Source organism: Lonchura striata, chromosome 9, assembly GCF_046129695.1.
Source record: "Lonchura striata isolate bLonStr1 chromosome 9, bLonStr1.mat, whole genome shotgun sequence".
Lineage (NCBI taxonomy): Eukaryota > Metazoa > Chordata > Aves > Passeriformes > Estrildidae > Lonchura > Lonchura striata.
Genome location: NC_134611.1, coordinates 18,606,917 through 18,633,188, shown reverse-complemented (window position 1 = coordinate 18,633,188; position 26,272 = coordinate 18,606,917). Strand labels below are relative to the sequence as shown.

The following is a 26,272-nucleotide window of genomic DNA, read 5'->3' as shown; positions in this document are numbered from 1 at the left end:
ATTCAGGACTTGCTGAAGTCAGCGGTATTCTGCCATTTGGATCTTGAATTGGGTTTCTAATTTTTTGGAGTTCTGAAACTGTAGATGTTTTCTCACATGTTTTTTCCCTTTCTTTCCCTTTTAGGAAAGCTCTCCTTTTCATTGCAACATGTATAGCTGTGGGTGTTGCACAAGTACCCAAACAAGGTGAGAATGCTTTGTATAAAAGAGGACATTTGTGTGAAATGTTAGTAGATGAAAAGGGTAAATGGCTGTTGTTACTTGTGACCTTAGGTTCAGTTCATTAATTCATGTGACTTAAAGAAAATACCAATTACAGCATAATGAGAGCAAAAGTTTAAAGCACCAGTTTGGAAAAGATGACCTTTTGAAAATTGCTCAGATTTTCTGTCTATGAAATTGCTTACATATTTAAGCAAGCTCTTCATAAAAAAGAAGCCTTGTACAGTGAAAAGGCTTTGATTGTGTCTTCACTGCAAGTGGGTGTCCTTGGGGGTGGCAAGCTATGACTGAGTTACCTTTGCACTTAAGGCAGGCAAACCATGGCGCATAATACAGGCTGGCATTGCTAAAGCAAAATGTGAAATTTGGTATTCATTTGGCTTTGTATTCAGATGCAGATGTTGTGAGGAAATAGGGTTGTCTTGTTTTTAGTTTCTTTTTTAATCTGCCAGCTGTTACAATCGCACCAGATGTGCAGCTTGCTCTGGAGGCTGCTGTGGGAAGGATAGTGTCCTGAAGTGCTGGAGGCCAACGTGCCATTTAGTCACCTCTTGTTTGCCATGAGAGTGGCAGCGTCGGTTCTCCACCACAGTCCAGTAGTGTACAGGTGAAGCATGAAGTAGGTCATCCTTGGCTGCTGAGTGTGTAACTGCAAATACTCATCTGAATGCAAACAGATGGGTTGCGTGGTTAGGACAAGACTCATTCCTGATAATGTTTTGCTAGGGCCCTTTGGGATATCTCAGTAGCCTCCCACTATTATTCTCACCAATTCATTTTTCCTGCTTGTCATTCCCAGAGATTGGCAAAGCTTGGTTTTTCCTTCAGTCGTGGATTTTTTTGTTTCGCTTCCCCCCTGTTTCCTTTGTAGTTTTGCCCTCCAGTGTTGCCCATTGCTTGCCTGGTAGGATTGGTTGTTGATTTTTCACATCCAGCTCAATGGGGGCCATATGCTTTTGTGATGATGGGATTTTCCTGGATTTTTATAATAGCTGAGCCAAGTTCTCACTGGAGGAGGGGCAGCACTGTTAGATGTGTGTGGCCTGCCCTGCTCCAGGCCTGCAGGGATGGCAAGGGAAGAGGCAGTTTTAGGGAAGCAATTTGCAGTTTCCAGGTGTAGTGGGAGCAGGTGACGGATGCCAGAGACAGCTGTGTGGTGACAATTTGAGTGTCTTCATCCCTCCAGCCCACCCTCCTCCTCTGCAAAGAAATAAACCTTTTCTCTCACTCCTCATGTCCCTCAGCCTGAGAACTGCTTTTCACTGACCCTTCAGGTGAGGACTGTGAAAGCTGCAGGGCTGGGGGTGCAGCAACACAGGGGAGTGGGTGGAGACTGAGTCTTACCTGCATCTTGGCTGAGAATGCCTCCATGCACAGAGCTTTGCAGAAATAGGGTAAAGCCTCCAATCTCAACATGCTTTTATTGAATAATTTTTTATTTTGTTACCAGCAGATGAAGAAATTTCCTTCTTTTTCTATTATTTTGTTGGTATTGTTATTACTATTATTCAACAGCATTTATAGATAACCATATGAGAAATAGTGAATGGGAACTCCTCTCCATCCTTGATGCACAAGTGCCATACATGACTTTATTTTCCTTAAATGCTTGCTTGGGATCAAAATGACGCATTGAACCTTGATGCAACTTTTTCCCACGAGTGAATTTCGTTCCTCTTTGGTGCATTTTATTTGCATAGAAAAGCAGTTCAGAGAAGGAAACCGCCTCAGAAAAAACAGAGTGTTTCAAATATATCCTTCAGTTTTAGTATCTAAGTTGCAGAGCTGCATTATTGCATTTGTGGTGCTTAGTGTTTGTTCAAGAACAGGATTGTGCACCCATTAGGAACATGTAACACCTTGGACCTTAAACTTCCTTGGTATTTTGAAAAACAAATATCTGCCAAACATGAAGATGCTACCTAATTAATATGTTTTCTCTGCTGAGTTGAGGAGACAGCCTCTGCATGCTTTACCTGAGAAGATACCTGTTGTTCAGTTTGATGTGCTGCTATGAATCATTTTCAGTAAAGTGCATGAAAGATAGAGTCTCAGACTTTAGGAATAATACTTTGAGTGGGGCTCAAGGACATTCAGAATTAATGTGTCTTGCTGGCTTTCCTCTGCCAGTAATCTGATCTGGCATCCAGGAGAGCATTTGTTTCAGCCAGGTATCTTAATGTACCCAGTTGCAGATGCATCATCACCTGGAAAATGGGCATTCTGATGAGTAATTACTCTTGGTTCTGGTGGAGCTGGTTAATGAATGGCCCTTTTCTTCTCCATTACCCACATTGGAAAAGGGAGAGATGTGTGTACTAAAGTTGCTGAAGCAGGGAGAGCATTTCAGAGATCCTGCCTTCAGAGCAGCCGTGAGTATGGAGCAACGTGGGAAACGAGCAAGAGGGACTGAATGGAGTATGCGTGTGAAACAATCCTATAGTCAAATCCCTTCATCCCTCCCCAGTTCCTTTGTGGGGTTATTTTTGTGCCATATGAGGGCCAGAAGGCTTTTTGCCAAAGCTGGTGTAAGGTTTTGCCTTACTTCATGATGCAGTAAGGTTGTGAATTTTTCAAGATCTCCTTGAAGGTGAAAGGAAAACACTTGACACCAAAAACCCAAAACAACCTTTCCTTCAAGAAGTTGAGCTGTTACAATTTGGGGGACTAATGGGTTGAATAAGCAGTAAGTGAAGACAGATGTTTTGCAGACATGAGTAAACAAAGAAAACTGACAACTGATAGGTAAAGCAAATAGTGGTTGTCATGCTGGGAGGAAGAATGAGAGGGTTGCCTGCTCCCAAAATCCAGTGTGCTGCCAAGAGCTTCTGAAAGCCTTAAAATAAAATAAATGTGCCTGTTGGACCAGAAGTGAAATGACTGGCCAAAAAAGTTTGGAACAGCCTTTTGGCTTGACAGTGGGTTAACACACAGCAAGTCAGCAAGGAGTAATTCCTTTATACTTATTTTTTTGATGTCATTTTTCACACATTTTTTGTGTTTACCCTTCTCAAGACCTGTTATTGTTTGCAGAAATTTATTTGCAGGATAGGAAAAACAAATCTTATTCCTCATTATGCTGATGATTTTCTTTAATAATGTTTAAACTGTGTGCTCTTTTCAAATTGAACTGCCAAAAATTTGGCCATTTTGCTCACAGTTTGCCATTTATTAGTGATAGGCTTGAACGTTATTTTTAAGCTGACTATTTAAAACCAATTTAAGCTTTTTATTTTACACTTGAATTTATAATATTTTTGATAGATCACACACATTACTATTTTAAAATAACAATACGTCATTAAAATTTTTTAAAAAATACAACTACTTGCCCAGTATTTCAGGTTAGGATGTGATATTTAGACACAGCTTTAGGTTGGGCTAGCAGCTGTTCTCCTTGTGCAGTCAGCTGGCCCTGCCAGTGCACAGAAGTAGTGCATTCTGCCTTGGGGACTATTTGCATGTATAAGGCTGCATTGCCCAGAGCTCAGCATCTGTGTTTCTTCCCAGCTTCTCTCCATAAGGGCAGTGCAAGCACAGCTTTCTGCTCCAGAGCTACAGGCAGGACAGGGTCCTGGCAAAGAGTGGTGGTTCATTAGCAGAGGCACTGTGCTTCAGAGCTCTACTAGAACCTGACCTCTGCTATCAGCCTGACAGATAAAAATACAGCCATGGTGAATTAATTGCTCTGAGGCAAAACATCTTGAGAAATTGGCATACACAGGACTTTCTGCAGAAATACTTTTTCTCCATACCTCTGTCTGCTCTGGCTACTCGCCAGGATAATCTTGGCCCATCCATGAATCTCAAACATGACTAGAAACACTACAAGGTGAGTAATTAATTTTCAAGATGTACAGTGTGTTCAGGTTGATGCTTTTGGTTCCAACTTATAAATCACTCTCAAGGAAATCTCAGGCACTTCTCATAATTTAGCACTGAAACTAAGCCAACATCTGTCTATTCTTAAAATTTGCTATGAACACATTCAGTAAACAGAGAAAGGGAAACTGGGAAAGGAGACCTTTTTTCCACTTAAAGCGTAAATATCCATTTGTTTCAGTGGCTCTTTTCTTTTAATATTGCAGCAAATCCTTAACTTTTCTTCTTTACTCTAAATTTTTGTTGTGCCTTATAACAGTTTTATATACTTAGTATAAGCATGTCTATAGCAAAAGTAGCCTCAGCAAAATACTATGGAAAGGGCCTGTGTCTGCCCAGCCAGGCTTATTTGATTAATGCAACTATTAGATACTAGAAGTAATTTTTAGTATAGGTGTTTAACTGAAGTTGTTCCAGTGAGAGGTTGAAACAGATGATGTTGTATGCTGCTGTGCAATGCTGTTTATGAAACTAGTCTTCAATTTCCCCTTGTGGAAAAAAAATCCTAAAATATAGGTTAGGGGGATCTGGTCCTAAATCCTGCTAGGGTCAGAGTCAATGTTGAGGTCATTTCAGGTTGTTTGGTCTTTCAAAATCTCCCAGTATTGAGAATATCCCATGTCTCTGCCCCCAGGTCCAGCACTTGACCACTTTTGTGGTGGGAATGCTGTGGCTTGTGACTGTTACTCATCAGATTTTCTCTCTTTTCCCTACGACCTCAATTCAGATAATGGACAATTTTATTTAGATTCCCCCAAACTTTCCTGTCTCTAGGCCAAGCAAATGTTGTTCCTTCAGCCTTTTCCGATGTCATATGTTTTAGCTACTAATCATCTTGTTCCATATTTGCTAGACTGCATTTTGGTTCAACATCTGCAATATTTCTGCACCTTTCACAAACACTCAGGCAGGCAATTTTACCAATCAATATCAATGCCATAAATGCTATCTTATTTTGAGCTCCTACAGAAAGGCTCCTGGGGGTATGTGGTTTAGCTCCTACTCGAGCCTTTGTAGTGTTTCAGCTACATCATAAGGGATGTAACAGTGTCCTCATAGTCATCCTGAAGGAAGGTGTCTGTGCCCACCAACTCCAACTTGCCCAAATCTGATTTAGGCAGTAAGAAATTAATTGGGTCACCTTCAACTTTGATTTACCCAAACGTGGCTTTGATTTTGTATCTCAGAACAGATATGATTTCAGTTTATCAGGATGATCAATAATTGTATTTCTACCCATTAGGTGAAGATATTTAGCTAGGTAAAAGCTGGAGACACTGTATGGCCCAGACTAAGGAAAGGCTTAAAGGACATAGCTCACATTGAATGAGAAACTAGAGAATCTATCAGTGAATAAACCACTGCCCATTCTGCCCTGTAAGAAGATCTATCCAGATTTCTATATGCAAAACCAAATCTATAGAACATCAATCAGTAGGACAGCTGGCTGCTCTGTCTCCTTATTGTCTCCTGCCGTGGAGTGCATTCTTAATTCAATATCTTGTCATGGTGCTGCAGCCTTGTGCACTTCAGGGGAGAGATGAGCCAGAACACTGGAGCACTACCCCTTGGGTCCTGACAATTCTCATCTTTCCTTGCTCCTCACCACTTGCACTGCTCCAGAGTTCACCTTATCCACGGCTCTAAAAAGTAAACTGTGTGGAGGGGAAGGAGGCGTAAGGAGGCGTTGCTGTGCTATAAATAGCTTGTCCTTTCTTGTAAACAAAACAACCCTTCCCTCAAATGCTTTGATTTGAACTTTTTAGATAAAGAGCAACAGCATGGATTTATTGCTGAAGTATTTTTGTAAAAAAAAACTTTTCAAAAAAAAGAGTAATTCTCTGTCCAAAGAGTAGGCAGGATTAGCTAAATAAATAAGGAACTAACCAAAGTGTATTCACTGATCACTGGAAAGTTTGAAGAGAGCAAATGAGGATTTTTCACTTTCATAAGTGAATTAACCTAAAATGGGCATTTGGTGGACCTTTGTGCGTTTGTTTAGTTTGGTTCAGTTTCTTTGCGATGGAAATTTTGCTCTGGCTTTAATTATTTTATTGATGTGAAAGATGGGTGCCTTGTAGGACTATGTATATACACTTACCGTATGAAGTGTATATGCTCTGAGAGGTACAGATTTGTTAAAATATTGTGTGTATATTTGTTTGTATGAATCTGAATATATGAGCTTGTAAATTAAATCAACAGTGTGCCTTTATTTCTTTTTACAGCAATAGATGTTCTTCATCAACTAGGCCTTGTGAAAGATGTCCAAGAGGCTTCAGAGACAGCAGTGCCCTCAGCATCCTCTCTGTTCCCTCAGGGTGCTCGCCTGACTGCATCAGGAGTGGTGCTAAGCATTGGTGCACATATTGAGTCCCGTGTCGCTCAAGTCATCCCATCGAATCTAGGGCATCAGTTCACCTTATTGGTTGGGCTGTACTCTTACAGAGCCAGTGATGCTTTTCTTTTCAGTGTTAGGAACAAAAGCAGACTGCAGTTTGGTGTCCAGCTGCTACCGAGAAAGGTAGCGGTGTACACCGGCGGGAAGCAGCCCGTGTCCTTTGATTATTGTGTTCATAATGAACAATGGCATTCGTTTGCCATTGGCATTGGGGACAAGACTGTCTCACTATTTGCTGAGTGTGGAAACAAGTACTACAGCAGTGAAGTACTTTCTGAAGTGGGGACATTTGATTCGGAGGCTGTATTTACCCTGGGAAGGATGAACTCTCACTCTGTCAGCTTTGAAGGAGTTATATGTCAGCTCGATATTATTCCCTCTGCAGAAGCCTCTGCAAACTACTGTAAATATGTGAAACAGCAGTGTCGCCAGGCTGAAACCTATCGATCTCTGCGTGGGGCTTCACTTCTCTCACATGGGCTGGATGCTTTCTCAGAGATGATCATTGATGAGGCAAACCAGGAAGATATATCAGCTTATAGATGGAAAGAAGTATCAAACACGCCTGTTGCCAACGTTGCTCGGATTCACTTTTTACCAGACCACTTTGAGTTAAGAAATGCCTCTGTATGGGAATTTGTGGAGACCAAACCTCTGTTGCTGGAAGCTTGGCCTCAAACAGAACTCCAGGAGAACATCGATCTGGCTCTTCAGCAGCAGGAGATGAGCAGAAAAAGAAACATCACTGAAACCCCTGCAGGATCATATCCAGATAGTTCAGCTAATACCACAGGAGATGCAAGCAGACATAGTGAGCCTTCTCTGATCTCCCCTGTAAAACAGAGTAAAACTAAAAGCAAGGGAAAGGAAAAAGCAAAACAGCATTTAGAAGAACCAAACAAAAAGCAGCAAATCTTCAACACAACCCTGTACAGTTTGCCTGCTGAGCTCACTCTGGATAATCAGCTCCATCCAGGGCAGGAAGGTGCATTTGATGTTGATGAGACTTATCATACAGAAAACAATTATGAAAATGGTATTGATAATTATGCTTATGACTATGAAGATCTTGGCAAAATATTTGAAAGGGGAAGTGTCAGAGGTCCAAAGGGGGAAACTGGACCTCCTGTAAGTTATCTTTATTACTCTTTTTACTATATTGCAGCAGCATACATTTAACAAAGGCTTTGAAAGAAACCTCTCCAAGTATGCCAAAGCTGTGACTGCAATTTCTCACAGCTGTATTGTACAAATGCTTGTCTGCCTTAAATGTGTCTTTTTCTCACATGTAATTTCAATGTTAGTGTATAAAATATACTTTTACTTACTGGAAGAATATAAAGACATCCAAGATATTCACGTTCTGGTGAAGTAGTGGGCAATCCAGACTTTAAAATTTGGAATGCAGCTGGTTGTTTGTAGCTACTAATTACAGAGACTGCTCACATAATAAAATTGCAGGCTAATTTAGTGCAGTCCACAAATACGGGTGCTGGTCCATAAAAAGAACAACCAGGCTGCTTGGAAGACTGACACAGTTGTCAATGTTGAGCAAAGCTGTCAAAATTTATAGTTGTAGAAATAGACCAGCTGCAGAATCTAGTCTGCAATCATTCATAACCCAAGGTTATGGGGTTAGGCAAACCTGCATGGAAAATGGTTTTTAGAACAGTCTTACAAGATTTTGAGGTATTTTTTCAGTTCACAGGGTAAGTGATTTTTGAGACAATTGCAAATGCACAGTAGTGTTTTTAATAGAAAATCGTTTATCCTTTCTTATTGTGTGTACAAGGCTCATAAACTTTTTAATACATAAAAATGCCCCTATATAGATGTAGCTACAGATGAGAAACAACATCAGCTCCTGCTGTGCCTGGGAAATATGATAGATCATGCTTTGTGCTTGTGTGAGATTTTGTTTAAAATTTTAAACCATAGCATGAAGTAAATAATTTCACATGCTTTTCTTGTTTGGTTGGTTTTGGTTTTCTAAGTGTTCATCTGTGTGATTATTACCGGAAAGCAATTTGATATGTGTTAAGCAGCTCCTAATATATATTTAAATATGGCCATAAATTTATTGTGTCTATTCTTTCAGTATTGAAATATTTTTTCTTGAAATAGTTAACACCCAAGAACATATTCAAAAGTTCACTTACTCTAAACAGGATCCAGGCAAAAAGTAATTGTTACACAATTGAAAAATGTGTTAAGTAATTCACACTACTGCAGAAGTGCTCTTTCTTAATCTTTTTTGATTGTGAAGCCAGTCTTTTTTTCTCTTTGTCCCTTATGATAGCATTAATGGTGACATGTAGCTGTCATTAGCATGAAGTTAATTTCAATTTTTGGACATTAGGATGTTTAGTAACTACTAATGGAAGGTTTTAATTTTAGCCTGTATCTTGTTTGTTGTGATTTCAGTCAGCTCTTTTTCACATGTCGCAGAAATGGCTGCTGATAATGGTAATTGAAACTCCAAGCAAATGCTCTGGGATGCTTTTCTAGACACTGCACATAGAGTGGCAAAGATGGCAGCTAACTCGAAGGGTTCTGAGGTGTCTGTTGCCATCTTCAGTGCCTGTCTGAGGGACTGGGGGTAGAGAAGTTGTATTGCTTAGGAATGCAGGCTGAAGTCTGTAGGGAATATGGTGCATTTGTACTGAGGTGTTTTGCTGGGTCAGGATTTGGATAACATGCCCAAGGGTCTTAAAGGTCTGTGGTAGGGCTTTGTGGGCCCCAGGTTGACTGAAGGGACCAGCAGCACCTGCTGGAACAGAAGCAAAGCTAAAACACTGCTCTGCCAGGGAGCTGACACCACAGGAGAGGAGATCTCTGCATGAAACTAATTTTGCTCTATGGAGATTGTGTGGCTCAGTATCTGCTACTGCTGTTGGTCTCAGACCTGAAGAGATGATCTTGATTTGCCTTCTCAGTCTAGTCCTCCCATGTAGAGAAGATGAGAATTAATGCAGCTTTTATATGTGTGGCTCTAACACTTTAGTACATAAGTACTCATGGAGTCTGCAATGAGGAGCCTAAAAAGCAGCACTGAAGAACTTGAAAACTTCCCTTGCAGCAAAAAGTCCTGATGAGGCATGAAACCTCCTATTTTACTATGCTGTAGTTGGTTTGACTCTTCTTTCAAGATTTGAATGCAGAAATTAATGTCCGTTCTATTGGAATTGACAGGCAAGAACTAGCTTTTGTGGTTCTTAAACTACTCAGCCTCTTGTAGCTTTTAATCATCTACCAGAGCTGATTCTTGCCTTGTATAATTAGGCCTCTTATATTCCATGATCCCACAGCTGTGGAATTTGCCCACCGCTGCAAAGCAGGACTCCAGAATTCAGGCTTTCATTTATGGATAGGGTATAAAAAGGGAACAGCTATGTCTTCAAAACTATTGAGACCCTGATTAAAATTCTAGCAGCTGCAATGACCAACCCCCCATCCCCTCCCCCAGAAAAATATAAAGTGAGTTTAAACTGGAATAGTAAGATTTCCTGAACACTACTTTCAAGGGAATGCTGATCTGTTCATCTGATGAGCCACTCCTTTTTGGGATGCAGAGGATGTTGGCAATGTGTAAAGATTACAAAAATAAATGTGGTGTGTATTTTTAACTCTTTAACTTTCAAGCTCATATTTTTTATTGCACAATCTTAAAGTAGTTTGCAATAACATGGTGCATAGTTCCACACTGGTAGAAGGAGAGGCTGATGTGAGCTAAAGTGCTGATTTATATTACTTGCTGGTAGGTAATTGCATCTTCAGGCCTATCTGCACACGATGTAGCCTTCCAAGAGAAATGAACTAGGAATTAGTTTCCTCTATTGGAAAAGTTTTTCTACCTTTTCAAGATACTCTGCTAGAAGGAGGAATGGTAGAAGATCAAATCGTGATGTTCCTTCTAGCTGGTAAAGAGAAGCAGTATGGAATTGTTGCCAGGAGGAAGGGGACATGGCAAGCCCTGCAATGGGCAGAATTGAGTCCTGGATGAGATGTCCTATTGCAATCAATGGATGTGAGAGTAAGAACCCTGGCAGAGCAGTTCAGAGATCCTAAATGTAGTGTTAAATGAACAGCAGTAGCTTCCCTTTCACACTTAGCTTATTTCACTTATTTTACTCTCAGCTGACCTTTCACACTTCTGATTGCACTCTTTGCTTATTTCTCAATTGAATAAAATTGCTTCTTGAGGCTTCCCCTGACCACAGGAGAATAGTTTGAGGTGAACTGGGTTTGAGTGGCTGAGATACAGTCAAGAGCCTTTTAAAGAGAAACTTCATAGTTGCTTCACAAGAGAAAGTTCAGTGAGTAGGATTTAGGTGTTGAATGGCATGAGGATCAATATGTGCCTGTGCAGAATTTATTGCTGTGCATCTGAAATCTTATAGACTTGCTGCATGTAAATTAAATGTTACCTATTACCTCTGGGTAATAAGTCAAGTTTAAAACACGTTACACAAGTAACACAGGGCTTTGGTACCTAGGAGAATAATTTAAGTTATTTCATGTCTAGGAAAGTTCCTTACATTTATTCCAGTGACTATTGGAAAGGCTGTGAAAATTTCTGGAAGAGTAGCATCTACTTTTATTATTTCAGGATTATGCAATGATTATTTGGAACTTGGTTTCTTTGCTCAATAGCTAAATGAAGCTTTTACAATTCCTAAAGAGAGTAAGTTGTAGTATCTTCCTTAAGATATAAATGATCTGTTTTGAGCAAACTGATTTTGTTAAATAATCTTAAATTAGCATTTGTAATATTTATACAAAGTAACTTCTTTTTGTTTTGTTTGATAATGGTGGTCAAAGTGTCAAATCCTAAAAATCACATTAACATTTCTAATTGCTTCAGATTTGTTTAATTACTGTTTTCAGTAGTTGGAAGAAAAGCTATTCAAATGAATGAGTTATTCCTTGGTTTAAGAGAGATTGGCTCAGTCTCAGATGTTGATTTCTGTGGTTTATATGGATGCCTGAGAGGCTTAAGTAGCTTCCTAGCAAGTATAAAAATAGTCATACTGATCTGAAGTTGTAGTTGCTTTCCCAGATTGTAGAAATACATAGCATAGAATAACGTGGGACTGCTAGTTGGGAAAGCATGTCCAGGAAGACTTAGGTGTGCTCTGCTGAAGTCTGCTCTCAGCAGAGATGTTGCTGGAGTTGCAGGGAGGAGTCTGTGCTGGAGCCTAAAGAGTAACAGCCTCTGGTTTAGGAGAGTCCTTTAATATTTTAAGAAAACACCTGGGTGGTTGGGGCTAGCTGCTTATCATTGTGAACCAGAGACTTCATCTACAACAGTTGACTTTGCTTTAAAATGCACTGGGAAAGTGCTATTAATCTCTGTCTGCCTAGTGCAAAATTTTTCTGCTTCTTTTAGGGGTTTTTGAGGACTTGGTTGTGATTAGATTTTCCTTTTTTTGTGGTTTTCTTTTTGTGTGAAGAGAGATAGTGATGTTTGAATTAGAGTAATCAAAGTAAGGGTGGAATGGATTTGGGTGTTTGTTTATTTGTTTTCTGTTGCAAAGGAAGTAGATAATGTTTAAAAAAAATTTAGAAGCCACATAGAGAAAAATGTTCTCACTGCCCTCATTCAGTAAATCAGCAACAAACATCAGAGATCTTAATACTCAGTAAGATTCTATTAGGAAAATGATGGGGTTTAGCTATTCATGTATTTTTAAGGAAATGTCTGAAACAGGGATAGAGAACACAAATCACAGAAGAATGCACACTAGTTGCAACTGCTTCGCTTAACAAAAATATGTTTTCATTTGTAGTCTCAGGATAACTATCTAATCAAAAGGCATTTCTTAACTTACATTTTGAGAGGAGATATTAAAAACTTACTGCTTCAGCAGGGGAGGGTGGAAGCTCTCTGTGCCCGTTCAAGTGCATTTTTGAACCTGGACAAGAATGCCAGGTCAGGAGTTTTCCATGTATCTCCCTGTTACGTTTATTGTGCTATTAAACATGGGGTCTTTCTTCTTCAGAAAAATGAGGATGTTAGTGAGCATTTATGCAATCATAATGAAGAGAGAATGTTCTATGCTAAAAGCATGACATGTTATGTTTTGATCTAAAGACCAGGGGAAGTGCAGTTATGGGTTTCAGTTGGCTTAATGTAGCATGTAGGGACATGCAGATATTCCCAACTACATTTAAATTCTTGTGTTTATTATGATTAATTGGAGAGGAAATAATTAATATTTTTATTTTTTTAGAACAACAGTGGTTCTCCCAGCACTGTGCCTAAGTGATCTGTATTTTGGCCACATTAATGCAATTAGCTTGACGATGCCTAAATTCCATAATCAGTACTGTCTTCTCTACAGTGACATTACCTTTTCAAGAAAAAAAAGTATCACACAAAACTGGAGTTTTTTAAAAATTCAACTTTCGTCTTAATGAAATATTGCTTGCTAATAAAACCCTTAAGGCTATTTGTGTTTTTTTCCTTTCTCAGTTCCCTTTTTTATCTCTTTCCTGTTTAGCAAAACCTTCATGTTGGTGATTTCAGCCACCATAATGGCCCTCCCAGTTTTCCTGGTGTTCCTTTCAGCCAGTTTTCAGCGCTGTTTGTGGTGGGCAGTGTGGTGCTCAGTGTTTTGCCTGGTGTCTCAGCTGAGAGGATGTCATACATGCAGAGCAATGGGTGTGAGGAAGCCTGGGTGAAAGGCAGGTTGAGCCCCTAACTGCTGTCATCCACTGACCTCCCTCAAGAGGTCTGATTTTGCTCATGCCCATATGCCCTTGCAGAAAGTACATGGCTCCTGTTACAGCTGGGGCTTGCTGTGCAGCCCATCCCTCTGTAGGACTCCAATTTGATAGGGGAAATATAATTTAAGGTAGTGCAGATTTTAGTTTGGAGCACCCATTTGTGTTTGAGTACAATGAAATAGACCCTGGCATTTTGAGTCTGAACAGCAGTCTTTATGTAGAAAAAGAAAGGTTTCTATGTTCAAAACAACCAGATATGCAGGGGCTGTTACACTGTCTAATAGGGTGAATAAGAATCTAATTCATTTGCAAAAGATACAATTGATCATATATTAGCATCTTTAAAATTCTGCATTATCATTAAAGAGAATGATATTCATTATATAGAAGGGCAAATGGACTACCAGTTATTGTTAGTAGAAGCTTTTAATAGGAAACTGAACGGTAATTTTTCCACATTTATTTTCTGTATTTCATATTTGTAATTTCTGTGAGGTGGTATCTTATTTTTTCACAGTTAATCCAACCTTTCTGAAAAGTTTGGCATGCCAGCAAGTTTATTGAAGAGGCTTAATTATTCTCTATCCTTTATTTAGAAATACATTGCACTTGCCTTCTTCATAAAATCTTTTATTCCTTTAGTATCAATACACTTGAGTAAAAGTTGCTATCCAGATTGTTAGCTCCAATTTCTCTGACATAAATACTTTCAAAACAGAAATCTAATTTGCAGACAGATTGAAAACGCTTTCTTGTAGTTTTGGAATTGGTTTTCAAATTGAGGAGGTCAGCACAAGCACAGGGTTGTTGTCAGTTAGCAAAGCTGGTCTCATCTAGGGTTGTGGTACTGTCCCTGTGTCAGGTTTTAGCCTCAACTGCTTTGGTTTTCTATCACCAGGGTCCTCCAGGTCCTCCAGGCTTACCTGGTCCTTCAGGGAAGAGAGGTCCTCGGGTGAGTAAAAATCCATGTTCTGCACCTCTAGGCAGGTCACCAATAATCAGACTGGAATTTACAGAATTTTATTTTTCCTCAACTTTATTAATATACTTAGTGATTATTAAAGTGTATGATTCTGAACATTTGGCAGATAGGTTAAAACAAGACAAACAAACTGCTTCTCCTGCTGTGAGCTTCCAGCATGGTTAATTCCAGGTATGGGTGCATACACTGAGCATTGTTATATTTGTACCTGGCTTTTGCTGCTCCCAGAATTAACTTCTAGATATTCCATGCTTCTCTCATCTGCTGCAATCTAAAGCCACATTCATTTGTTTTGGAGCGAGGGGGAGTGAGCAATGCAGCGTCAGAGGAGCAGGCACAGATACAAAATTAACCACTGCAAGACAGAGATGGGGGGAAAAAGTAATCCCAAACATCTCTTTTAGTCTCTTGAGCTTCAGCAGCTTGATCCTAGGTTGCTGTCAGGCACTTTGCTAAAGCAGTGAGCTGCAGTAGGAGATGGTTTGTTTTGTGTGAGTGGGGCCAGCCTTGCCCTTGCCTGGGGACGGAGCACGGGCTCTGCCATCCACGGGGAGAAGCCTGTGCTCTGCTGCTGTACACGTTGTTAGTTAAAGGGGAAAAAGGATGAATCTCTGTGCAGTTGTGACTAAAACCATTTGCTTGAGCAGTCCCTGAGCTCATGGTTCATCAGGACGGGTTTTAGGGGAAGGGCAGCTGAAGGGAGCAGGTGAAGGTTTGCTGTGGGGATGAAAAGGCCATGGTAGCTGGGGATAAGGATGGCTGTAGCTGGAGTCAGCAAGGCAATGGAAAGTGGGGAAAAAAGGGAGTAGTTTATATGAGGGCTCAGCAGATGTGTGGGAGGAGTTTTGGTTCAGCCTTTGAGGAAGTTTTAAACAAGATGCTGCTCTGTAGCCTGCTGAAAGCCAGCACAGCACAGGATGTTCTAAACTTGGCCTGGCAGGTGCACTGCTCAAAGAGACCAAAAGCCAAACTGGTGCTCCAGAGCATTTTGGAGGCAAGGGAATAGAAGAGACACATTTAAAAGTATAAAATGAAAAACATTCATTCAAATTCATCTCTTCATGACTTCTTGGATCCTTCTGTGTAACACAGTTCTTACAATTCAACTTTATGTTACACACTGCCTGTGGTAAGGATATGTCTGGCATCAGAGGCAGGATCTCACATATCCAAGTAGATCCTCACAACTGGGAAGTTTTCTTTGTTTTAGAGGAGGCTGTTCATATGTTTAAAGCCATGTCTGTTGGTGAGATTGCCCTTGCCCAGCTGCAACTTGTTTGGGATTTTTTTTCTGAAGGTCTTTCTACAGGTATAGAGTACTTAAAAGCACAGTGCTCTACTGTGCAAGTTCTCTGGATTAATTATTGTGTAGGACACACTTTCCAATGTGAAGGTACTGCTTACATTAAGGTGCCTGGAAAAGTATGAAAATGGCTGAGATTAATATTTATAGTAGTTCTGGGTTTAAAATAGATTTATACAGGTCAACAAGTCTATAAAACTATTTGATAAAAAAATAAATGGTTTTGAAATGTCAGTGTTCTTTAGTTTGTACAATACTAAATAAATTCAGGTAGGTGCAGCTAGTGATAATGTATGTTATGATAGGAGTTTTGTGAACCAAAATGTCTGTGAAAATTCTGATTCAAAATTCAGTTCCTCATCTAGCAGCCTGCCCTGTGATTTCTGTTTTCCTTCACATGAGTTGCCATTTGTGATGCTGAAATGTGACTCCATGTGTCAAAGGGAAGCAGCAGAGTGCAGAGCTGCATTGCCCGGGCCTTCATCAGAGTGTGTGTGTCTAAACCTGATCCTGACAGAGATCCACATGGCTGGGGCACCTGGGGCATGTATGATTATTGGTTAGAGATTTCCATTGAAAACTGATTTTGATCCCTGCAATTGTATGGTTAAGATGTTCACATGTGACAGTGTTTTCTAAGTGTCTTGGCTTGTTCCAAGTTTCTTGATAATGAAATTTCAGCTGTTTCAGAATTAGTGATGACATGAAACTCCTCTGATGTTTCATTCCATGAGAAACCTTTTGCACTTCTGTATCTCAGTACTGTACCCCAAGACAGTAACGCTGCAGGCAGCAAAAGCAGAAGCCACTGCAGCCATGCTGGCACTTTCCATTTGTTTCCTTTCTCCTAAATCCCTGAGAGTGCCTCCAGAGTTGCCAGTGTGCAAATTAATCTCTCAAACAGCATGTGGGATTAGCATTTCTGTAGGGTTATGTCAACACTGTCATTAGTGAGAGGGAGCACTTAAGAGATGCAGCTTTCAGTGTTACTGCAAGGTGTAATTGTGTGGTGGAAAGGCAAACACTGAGTTTATCTGTTGTTAGACAACTGAATATACAAGAAAGTTCAAAAGTTTTCTTATTATAGTTAGTAGTTGGATTTTGGAAGAATTTTGGCCCTAGAATTCCACAGAATCTTTGTTGCCAGTTTATCAGGGAAAGATTTTTTGCCAGTTTGGTCCTTCAATGTGTGGAAGATGAAGAGCTGCTGACAACCATTGCAACAAATATTTTCCCTAATGTGCAATTTTTCAAGGAGTGAAGATTGCTGGATGTGTTGCAGGAACAGAAAATATACTGGGAGGTGTAGATAGTCTTGATAGCTTATTCTGCTCCTGGAGCAGTTTATGTTGAATTATTTTAGTAACAAGTCCATTTTCTACACTAGCTGTCAGAGAATCAGGAGAATCTGATTTTTTTTTTTAAAAGAAGGTGGGATACATTGCTTTGACACATCTTTTAAGTCACTAAGAACTCATCCACTTCTTTCCCTTTTCAGTGTATAGCTGGGTACCTCAGAATGTGGTGTTACAGATTTTTATTCCATGCCTTCAAGTGTTGTAGCTAGACAGCAACATTGCAGAGGCTATGCCAAACCTGTTAAGAATTACCTGGGAAGATAATAGAAACTGAGATTTGTAATAAAAAAAAGGGGTTCCCACATTCACTTTTAATTTTTAGGAAGAGTGTATGTTTTATTTCTTGTGAATCTTTTGAAAATCCTAACCAGAGATTCAAAAAGCAGGAAAGAAGCAGTAAAATTATTCTCTGCAATCCATTCACATTTGTTCAGTGGTTTACTGAGTAATCCCAGTCATTGTTCTCCTTCATTTGTTTGGGTTTTTTTAATAGGGTATTCCAGGACCACATGGTAACCCAGGTTTGCCAGGATTGCCAGGTCCCAAGGTGAGTTTATTTATCCATGGGGACATGTAAATACATGAACTTTTTAATACTTTTTGGAAGCCCCAGAACTGTTTCCTATAACAGAAGTAGTTGGCCTTCTTTCATTTACAGGTTGAGACTGCTACTATAAACATATTTTAATTAAATGTAATCAATCAAATTGGACTTCAGATCAAAACAAAATAGCAGATTATTCAGTGGAAAGGAAATCACCTATGTGTGCAGAATGATGACTTAGTTATCTTTGCAAGTAATCTGTACTTCCCAAAAGAGTTCCTATAAATCTGATAAACTGAGGTTTAAATACTTAACTGCTGTAAACTTTTCCTTAAAAAAAAAAGGAAAAATGTACACTGTCAGTCCCTATAAATTGCTGTTTTATTGTCCGTGTCCAAACATTGATATTTAAATATGCTAATACCTGCGGCGTCATTATTTATTAACATGCTAGAATAATTTTCTGAAGATATATGGAAGTGATATTTAAAGTCAAAGACAAAATATGGGACTTAAAGCTCAAATAGCATCTTCAATCTTGTGTAACATAGACCCTTTAAATAGATTTGACAGATTTGTGCAGTTGCAGAATGCCTTCAACTCATATTTAGTTTGAACAATTTGATAGATCTGTTAGGAAAAAGGCAGCATCATGATTTGTTTAATATGATTCCTAATTGCAGGAATCTAACATGTCATGACAGGTGCTAAAATCTGCTTGAGGCCATAAAAAGAAATTTGATAAAGCTTTCAGTGCCAAGTGCTGTAAAACCAAGCGATTCTGGGTTTTGTGTGTGCTTTTGTTTTTATCTAGTTATATAGGGACAGTTAAAGATTAATAATTAATTTTTACTATATTTATGCTGGCTATGTAATAGAATACATTTCTAGGAAAATAATTAATTGTAACCAATTACTCCTAGGCTTTGTTTTATAATTTATTTTCTCCCTCCACTGGATGATAATTTTGATCAGTTCTGTAGCTCTGTCCATTAGTTTAAGAATAGAAGGAATTGTACATATGTGTATGTACCTATATATATTTTATTTAAATATCAAAATGTATCTATTACTAGGTGCTTAGTGATCTCTTTAATTTCTGTTAGATTATAAGTTATCCTTTTGATACAAGCATATTCTGAAGTGGTTTTCTCCAAATAAAAAAATAACCAGATGCTCCTCAAGCTTTATCTGTGAAGATCCAGTTGATCACACTGAAACAAACACTCTTGTTTGATATTAAAATGTGGCAGATGAGTTGCAAGAATTTTCTAGCAGTAAATGAGGGCAGATTTTTATTCTGTCTTTAAGATATATGAATGTTTCCCTCCTGTGCTGAAGGATCCTTTATGCAGTTGCTTCTGGAACATGGCACAACATTGATGTCCTTGCAGCAAAGTGGCCAGCCCTGAGTGAGGGCCAGCAGCTCCTACCAAGAGCCAGTCCCTCAGCATTTCATTCCTGATAAACAATTGGGGGTGCTTTTAAAGTAATGTAAGGATATCCAGGTGGTTTGGCTTTATTCTTGGCTCTTTGGAAAATAGATTAGTTAAGAAAATCCAGTTGTGTGGATTCTGGCACTGTGGGAAAGCTGAGCCTGAGGAAACCTGTACAGGGTTATGGCTCCTGCAGAAATACAGCCTGATAATCCTGCACATTGTTGGAGAAACAACCGGTGCCCTGAAGTGATGGACACAGGGGTGGAGCAATTTGGCTGGAGCTAATCCTGCTTGGATTTACCAACAAATCTGCTTTTCAAAATTTTGTGACTTTACAAAACTTGGAAAATATAAATCTCATTTCAGTGTGAACCTGCACCATTTGTTTTTTTTTCCCTAGTTCTTTACTGAAAAAGTTATGAGAAAAATTGCTATAATAGGAAGCACATTTACATTTTTTTCTGCTCTTGCTGGAACAGTTGAGAATACTTGTTTTAGCATATATATTATTGGAAATCCTCTCCTGATAGCATTATGGAGCTTAATTTCTCTCAACAGGGCCCTAAGGGAGACCCAGGATTCTCTCCAGGACGGGCAAAACATGGAGAAAAGGTATTATTTTCTTAATTATAGAAAAATGTTTTGTCTGTCCCGTTCTTCTGTAAAGTCTTGTTTAATATTCAGATAAATTATAACAGTAAAATGCTTTGTATTGACTTTAATGTTGGTGTATTTTAGCAGTTAATTATGGTAGACTGACTGCTGTAGGCACATGTGACATAATGAATCCAAGGAAAATTAAAGAATATATTAAAAGTTGAAACTTAAATTATGTATTTGATTTAATTTATAAAAATAAAATGTAAGGACTTTAAAACAATGAAATTGGATTAGATTCACACTGGTATAATAAAGCACAGATTCCAGTTTTCATTAGTACCTTGCATTATTCCAGAAAGTTGGATTAAAAAAATTTGATGACAAGTACACACATTACTGTGTATTGTATTTAACTGCTTTTTTAAATGGACACTTGATGCTAAAATTTGTCCTTTCACTTCAGAGGCTTTTCCTGCTACTGCTTCCTAAGCAATTTTAGCCAACTAGTTGTTGCCTTCTCTGCTCAAAGTATTTGAGTATAAATACTCAAATAATCCATTCTTCAAAGAAATTGTAGGCTTGAAAGCTTGTGATATTTCATTTTCAGATTGACACTAAAGTCTCATACACAGTAATGTGATAACACTTAAAATGTAATTGGATGTTTGCATACTAATGTGTTAACCTATGCTGTATGTTTAAGAATATCTCACCTTTATGCTAAGTTCTATTATGAGCATTTACTAGTAGATCACTTGTGGAATATTTTTGCCAGGTAGGAAGCACTGTAACAGTTGAGGACAACTCTCTGCTATGAAAAAACATTAGGAAATAACTGTGCTTTTCTAGCTGCTGATGTGTACATAACTTATTTTTTTGGTGTATCCATGCTGTCAAACCCTAAAATTCACAAATATATGTTGTCAACATTTAAGGGCCGCTGGGAAAAAAATCAGAAATATCTGTTGATGCAGTGATGAGAAATTGAAGTGAAGTTTCTATAGAAATATTTAAATCTAGCCAGTTTTTTGACAAGCAGATCATAGTGTGGTGAGTTGTACATGGCTGCCTGAAACTCGAGCTATGTTCTTTGGCATGGACCCAAGCAGCCACAGAACAGTCTAAAGCCCATATTTGTATGACTATCACTAAATACATGTAGACTGCATCTATAATCCAAAATTATGGGATTGATGTGCATGTTTAATGTTCTCATTGTTTTGCATTTTTAATTTTTTCCCTCAAATAAAATTTGCTCACTCTAATTAATGGATTTAAATTTACTTGGGCAATAACTCACTGCCAGGATACATTCCTTGTCTTACTGGGTTTGATTTCAGGCACTAATCATGAAAGAGTGAATCTCTTTACTGTCAGTCCTGAGCAAGAAGAAGAGCTGAAAAAACCTTTCCTCCTTCCCCATCTGCAACAACCATGAAAATTTGTCTTTTTTCCATCTCCCCAGCATTGGAGATGCTCTGATTTTTATTGCCATATGCCATCATGTGGTTGTGAAGTTTAAAGAACCTGAAGAGAATAGCAGTGTCCCCCATAGCCTCCTTGTCCATATGCACCTCTCAAGTTGTCCTTAGATCAGGTTTATGCTGTGTTTTGCACAGCACACAGCATAATGGTGCCCTGGCTCTTGGCTGCCAATTGTTGGCGTAACATTAAAACAAACAATACACAGCAGTGGTTATAGATATTTATTGATTTGAGGTGAAAACACTTGCTTCTGAGGAAAGTGTTGCCTGTATGGCTTCTTCACTCCTGGTAATGTTGGCTAAAAGTAAATGTTGTAAGGTTGTGCATTAGGTCTGTCCCAGCCATGATTTGGCCATGTTGCAGGAGCAGACATGTTGCACCCAATGGTTGCAATTGAGAAACTGTTGCCTTTTCCATTTTCTCCCTCTAAAAAAGTAATAAAAATCAGACAACATTACCTAGTTCTCCATACCAAATATCCAAGAGTGCAGAGAAGATATTAAGTGCTACATGCTTATAACCCTGGGTCATGTTCCAGTGAAACATTGATTCTGGATGTTTTTGTTGTACAGGGTGATCCAGGCCCCATGGGCTTTCCAGGCCCACCTGGGATCAAAGGCCAGAAGGTAAGGTTCTCTTTCCATTTCCATCTAACTGATCCTGGCTCGAATCAGTGCCCACCAGGTGGATGTCTGATAGTTAAGAGGTGATAGAAGAACTTTAGGCTTGCTGTTGGCACTGTGTCTACTGTGCAAAACCTCCCCTTACAACTAAATGAAGTGAGATCAGCACAGCAGGATGTAAATCACAGCTCTTTGGGTTGGTGTTCTCCAAAAGACGTGGTGTGCCCCTGTTCCCTGTTCAGAGAGAAGTGCTGCTAGGGAAGGTAGGCTTACCTGTGAAATGAAACAATTTCTTTAGTTGTATTTATATGTTTGTTTGTATTTATTTTTTATTTGTATTTATCACAGATATCTTTCTCTACCTGCAGGGTCTTAAGGGTTACCCAGGTCTGCAAGGGCCACGGGGAGAGCAGGTAAGGGGACACAAGCACAGTGCTCTGTACTCTGCAGATGAACCATTAGGATAGGAGCAAGCTGTGTAAACTGCTTAAGGAAATATTGGACAAGCTTTGAGCAAGAATTCAGATTGCGTTGAGATCAGTGTGGTAAAAATGTTGTCTAAATGAAATGGAAAAGCTTATCCAGATTGTTTTTTAACTACCACACCAACTGGAAGGATGTTGATATAAAATTCTTATAAGAGGCACATTTCAAACTTCTACTGATTTAATGCATTTTACATCTCCTCCCATGTTGGAAATGAAGTAGTTATTCAGCACTTTTTAAAACTTCCATGTCAGTTCAGGAAGGAATCTGAATGTAGTCTCAAAGACATCCAATAGCTAATGTCTCTTGTTAGCATTTATGCTCCTCCTAATGGCAGAGAAGATGGAAGGAATCTCCTTTTGGATCACACTGAAAAGAAATGGTGATGATAACTGATGGTAAACACCTGAAAGGAGATGAAAACTCAAGGACATCATTCATGACTTTCCTGAGTTTTATGCCCAATCCTTAACTGAATGAGTGGTGATTTTTATTGCAGTCTCACAGGAGGTTTTTTGTGATGACTGTAATCTATTAGTGAGATAGAGGTAACTGGTGAGGGGAAAGAAGTGATTCTTAACATCAGAAGAAGAAGGTGGAGAGAACTGCATGCATTAATGATTTATCCAGTGCTATATTGACCTGATTCATCAAGAAACAGAACAAAAATTGTCTTTGTAAGGACACAAGAATTCTCTAATGGAAAATTTAATGTATTTGTTTGTATTTAATGTATTTGTAATGTATGTAAGACCAGTGTAATTACCTCATTTTAGGGAGCTAACTCCTATAGCCCTCCTGAATTATTTTTATTTTTACATTATGGAAATATGGCATCCACTGTTGTATTACACAAAATCTTACACACTTTTAAAAGGATATGTGACTGAAATTGGCAGAGTTAATTATGTATGATGAGTCAATTTTTGGGTGTTCTGTGTAGCTTGCTTAAAGAGTAATTTTTCCATGTGCTTTCCATGTGCTTTTAACATCTACTCGTATGACACAGATGTCATACGAGTAGATGTTAAAAGAGAAATGATGAAACAGACTCCAAGCCATGACATTAAACATGTTTGTTGTTAATTTTCCTTTTCTTTCTTCCTTTTCCCCTTAGGGAATTCCAGGAATGGCTGGCAGTATTGGGGCAGTTGGTTACCCTGGCAGGCAGGTGCAGTAACTATACAAATGTCTTTGCATTTTATTTTTTTGTTTGTTTGTTTTTCTCATTTATTATCTTCAAAACTACCATATCTAACTATTTTGAAACTACTAATTGTAAAAATTACATTCTGTCTTTTTTTTTTAAACAAACTTTCTCTGGTAGTGGCTTGGAGGGAATGTTGAGTCTCATGGCTTTTAAACTTGGATGTGTTAGATGCAGTAGTGCTGTTCCTTCCTGGAGTATATAAATGGCATTACCAAAGAACTGAATGTCTGAATACTTTGTACCCCATTTATAAAACTCATGAGATTTTGTGTATCTTCTTTGTTTATCTATCTATCTCTGGACTTTCAAATCCAGAGGCAGTAAGAAACAACATGTTCCTCCTGATTTTTCACCAATGTGCTTATTTCACTGCTGAAACTGTTTCTTCAGCCCTTTAGAAAAGGGGAACACTAAAAGTTTGATGGTTTTTTTCCCATTGGGATGTTTTAGGAGAATCAATAAAGCCAGAAAGCAGCTTTCTTTAAACAGAAGTACTTATATAAATATTGATTTATGTAAAAGTAGTAACAGATATTTCAGTGCAGTAATATGAATGAGAGAAAAAGTAGAAATGCTCAGCATCTTCCTCATGTAAAGGTTTATGAGCTAATTGGCAACAACTGATTTTGTGGTTTTGTATCTGCTTAAAGGCTGAATTTCACCAATTCTTCAGTGTTTTGTTGGATTAAGTTTGTAGTGGCTATATATTTTCAAGTTCCACTACAATATTTTCTAGAGTAATGGATGATAACATTTTTTGTGTTGTGTCATGTGAAACTGTTTAGAGCATTTGGACCACATATGCAATTCTGACACTAGCTTGAATGTAATTGAAATATGTCCAAATACAAAAGCTCATAAAAAAATCCTGTGAAATTATGTCACTCTAATGCCTGATCACTGTGTCTGGAAAAAAACTTCTCCCAGAAGAAATAATTTTAATGTAATGGAAGTTTCAGTCATGATCTGCGTTTCAGCCATATACTAATGGGAGACTTTTCTGAACATGTCCCAGGGGACTACTTGATGACACCTTCTTCAATCTTAAAAATTTCAAGAATGTGCCACTAATTTACAGTTAACAAGTGCTGCTCTAGTTCTTTCACATAGAGCATATCTGGTTGTTTAAAATTAATTACAACTCCTGTCTTTTTGTAACAGGGCCTAGCTGGACCAGAAGGTAACCCAGGTCCCAAAGGAGTAAGAGTAAGTAAGCATCTTAAGCATTTTGATATCCATGTCTATTTTTACCCATACAGTAGGTAAGAAAGGGAGTGAGGAACTTCATTTAGCTGTGCCAGTTGTATGCCTCCAGAACACTCTGCCTTTATAGAGCTACAAATGAGAAAACTCAGTTTCTTTCAAAATATGTGCAAGAGTTTATTTTTTCCCATGGTGAGCAGCATAGAGCAGTTTTCCATTGTTGCCCTTCCTCTCACTTGCATGCAGGAGAGAAAAGAAAGCAATGATGGTGTGTGAGGGCTGATGTTTCTCAGGCCTGAAGCATTATTTCCATATTGGAGGTTGTCAAGAAGGGAGACAGATCTGACATTTGCAATCTGTAACAGCTACAGAAGTAGATAAAGGGAAACAGTCTTGTCACATAAAAACCATGAAAGAGATCTTGAGATTTTAGAGTGATTCCATCATAGTTATATGTATCCCAGGCACTGAAAGTTCTTGATGCTCCACACATTCAAAGTTTGGTTTTGGTTGTTCTTGGAAGCAAAATAGATTGGTTTTTATTCCTAGCTGACTTGGGGTTTTCTCTCTGTGTGTGTTTTATCATGCTTTTTCTCTGTTTCTTGGTAGTTTGAGGTTTTTTGAGGGCTGTGGGTTTGATAGTTTTTGTTTTGGCTTTACTTTTTTGGGTGGGTACTGTATAGTACAGTTTTCTTTAAATAGAGACATGAGCATGCCTACACATGCTTGTACATGGATAAGTATTCCTTCAGACTGACTCTCACCATCAAGGAGAAGGCACTGGTTTCCAGAAACCTGTATGCTGCTGGTTGCAACTAGGATTGGAAGGAGGCTTTTGGTGGGTGTTTTCAGGCCCTCAGCTCATGTACACATTGCTCAGCAGTGTCTTATGTTCTCAAGTATCAATTAATATAATCGTATTGTGTTGCAAGAGTTGCTTTTGGCTTATTTTTTTTAGTGTAGTTACTTGAAGCCTTTACCTGCAGCAGCTTCTCAAACATATGTCTGGGGATTTTGGAATGTTTGTTTTGTTTTGTTTAAAATGCCACTTTTGATTACAATGATCAGGACCGGGAAAAATTAGTTTGGCAGGATCAAGTGCCAACAGATATTGCACCCTCAGGGATTGTTTCTTTTATTTTTCTTCCTTTTTTTTTTTGTTCAGATTCTCATCTGCATTTTGACTTGTTCTCCCTTCAATGAACAAGACATAAGTGATCCCAGTCACTTTCCTAAAAGTTACTGCTTATCTGTTCACACAGAGCTAAAAATAGCCAATATGTGAGTAATTTTAGGGGAAAAGACCTTAAGGCTAAATCTTGTGTATGAATTCTAAGAGTAACTTCCAATAAAATTGATGACAGAGCCCTGTTGACACATTCTCCTGTGCCATGGAAGTGTATAGCAATGTGATATGAAGTATCTTTAGAGCTTTAGATTTAAAATATTCCTGTAATCAAACTGTGCTCTGCTTCTTAGCTGTTTTAAGTAACTATAGAAAGTAGATGTGCCTTTATTTTCCTTACTCTCCTTAGGTCTGGATGACAAGATAGGTGCCATCTTCCATAATAAAAAAAAAAATCTACTCCCAAAAAATTAAATCATTGCAACTGGATGATATATGAAAGTGAAGAATTCTATTGTAGTAACCAATTTAATATTTTTATTCGAATTTCAGTTTGAATCCGTTAGAGCAGAATCTCTCTCTCCATACAACTGAGGAATGGTGGGAGAGAAGTGCATTGTGACTGAACTATGAGGAAAATATTCTGCTTATATCAAGATAAACTTTTTTGTAAGAACTC

The 26,272-nt window shown here is 38.6% G+C and overlaps 1 protein-coding gene across 1 annotated transcript in view; it reads left to right on the top strand.

Annotated features, from left to right (window-relative positions):
- COL24A1 (collagen type XXIV alpha 1 chain) overlaps positions 1-26,272 on the top strand; it is a 117,328-nt gene that overhangs the window by 5,630 nt on the left and 85,426 nt on the right. The window contains exons 2-10 of the mRNA XM_021526749.2: positions 125-186; positions 6,333-7,633; positions 14,133-14,186; positions 17,371-17,424; positions 19,419-19,472; positions 21,518-21,571; positions 21,937-21,981; positions 23,172-23,225; positions 24,426-24,470. Of these exons, the coding sequence (XP_021382424.2) occupies positions 125-186; positions 6,333-7,633; positions 14,133-14,186; positions 17,371-17,424; positions 19,419-19,472; positions 21,518-21,571; positions 21,937-21,981; positions 23,172-23,225; positions 24,426-24,470 (1,723 nt within the window). The remainder of the gene's footprint in view (positions 1-124; positions 187-6,332; positions 7,634-14,132; positions 14,187-17,370; positions 17,425-19,418; positions 19,473-21,517; positions 21,572-21,936; positions 21,982-23,171; positions 23,226-24,425; positions 24,471-26,272) is intronic.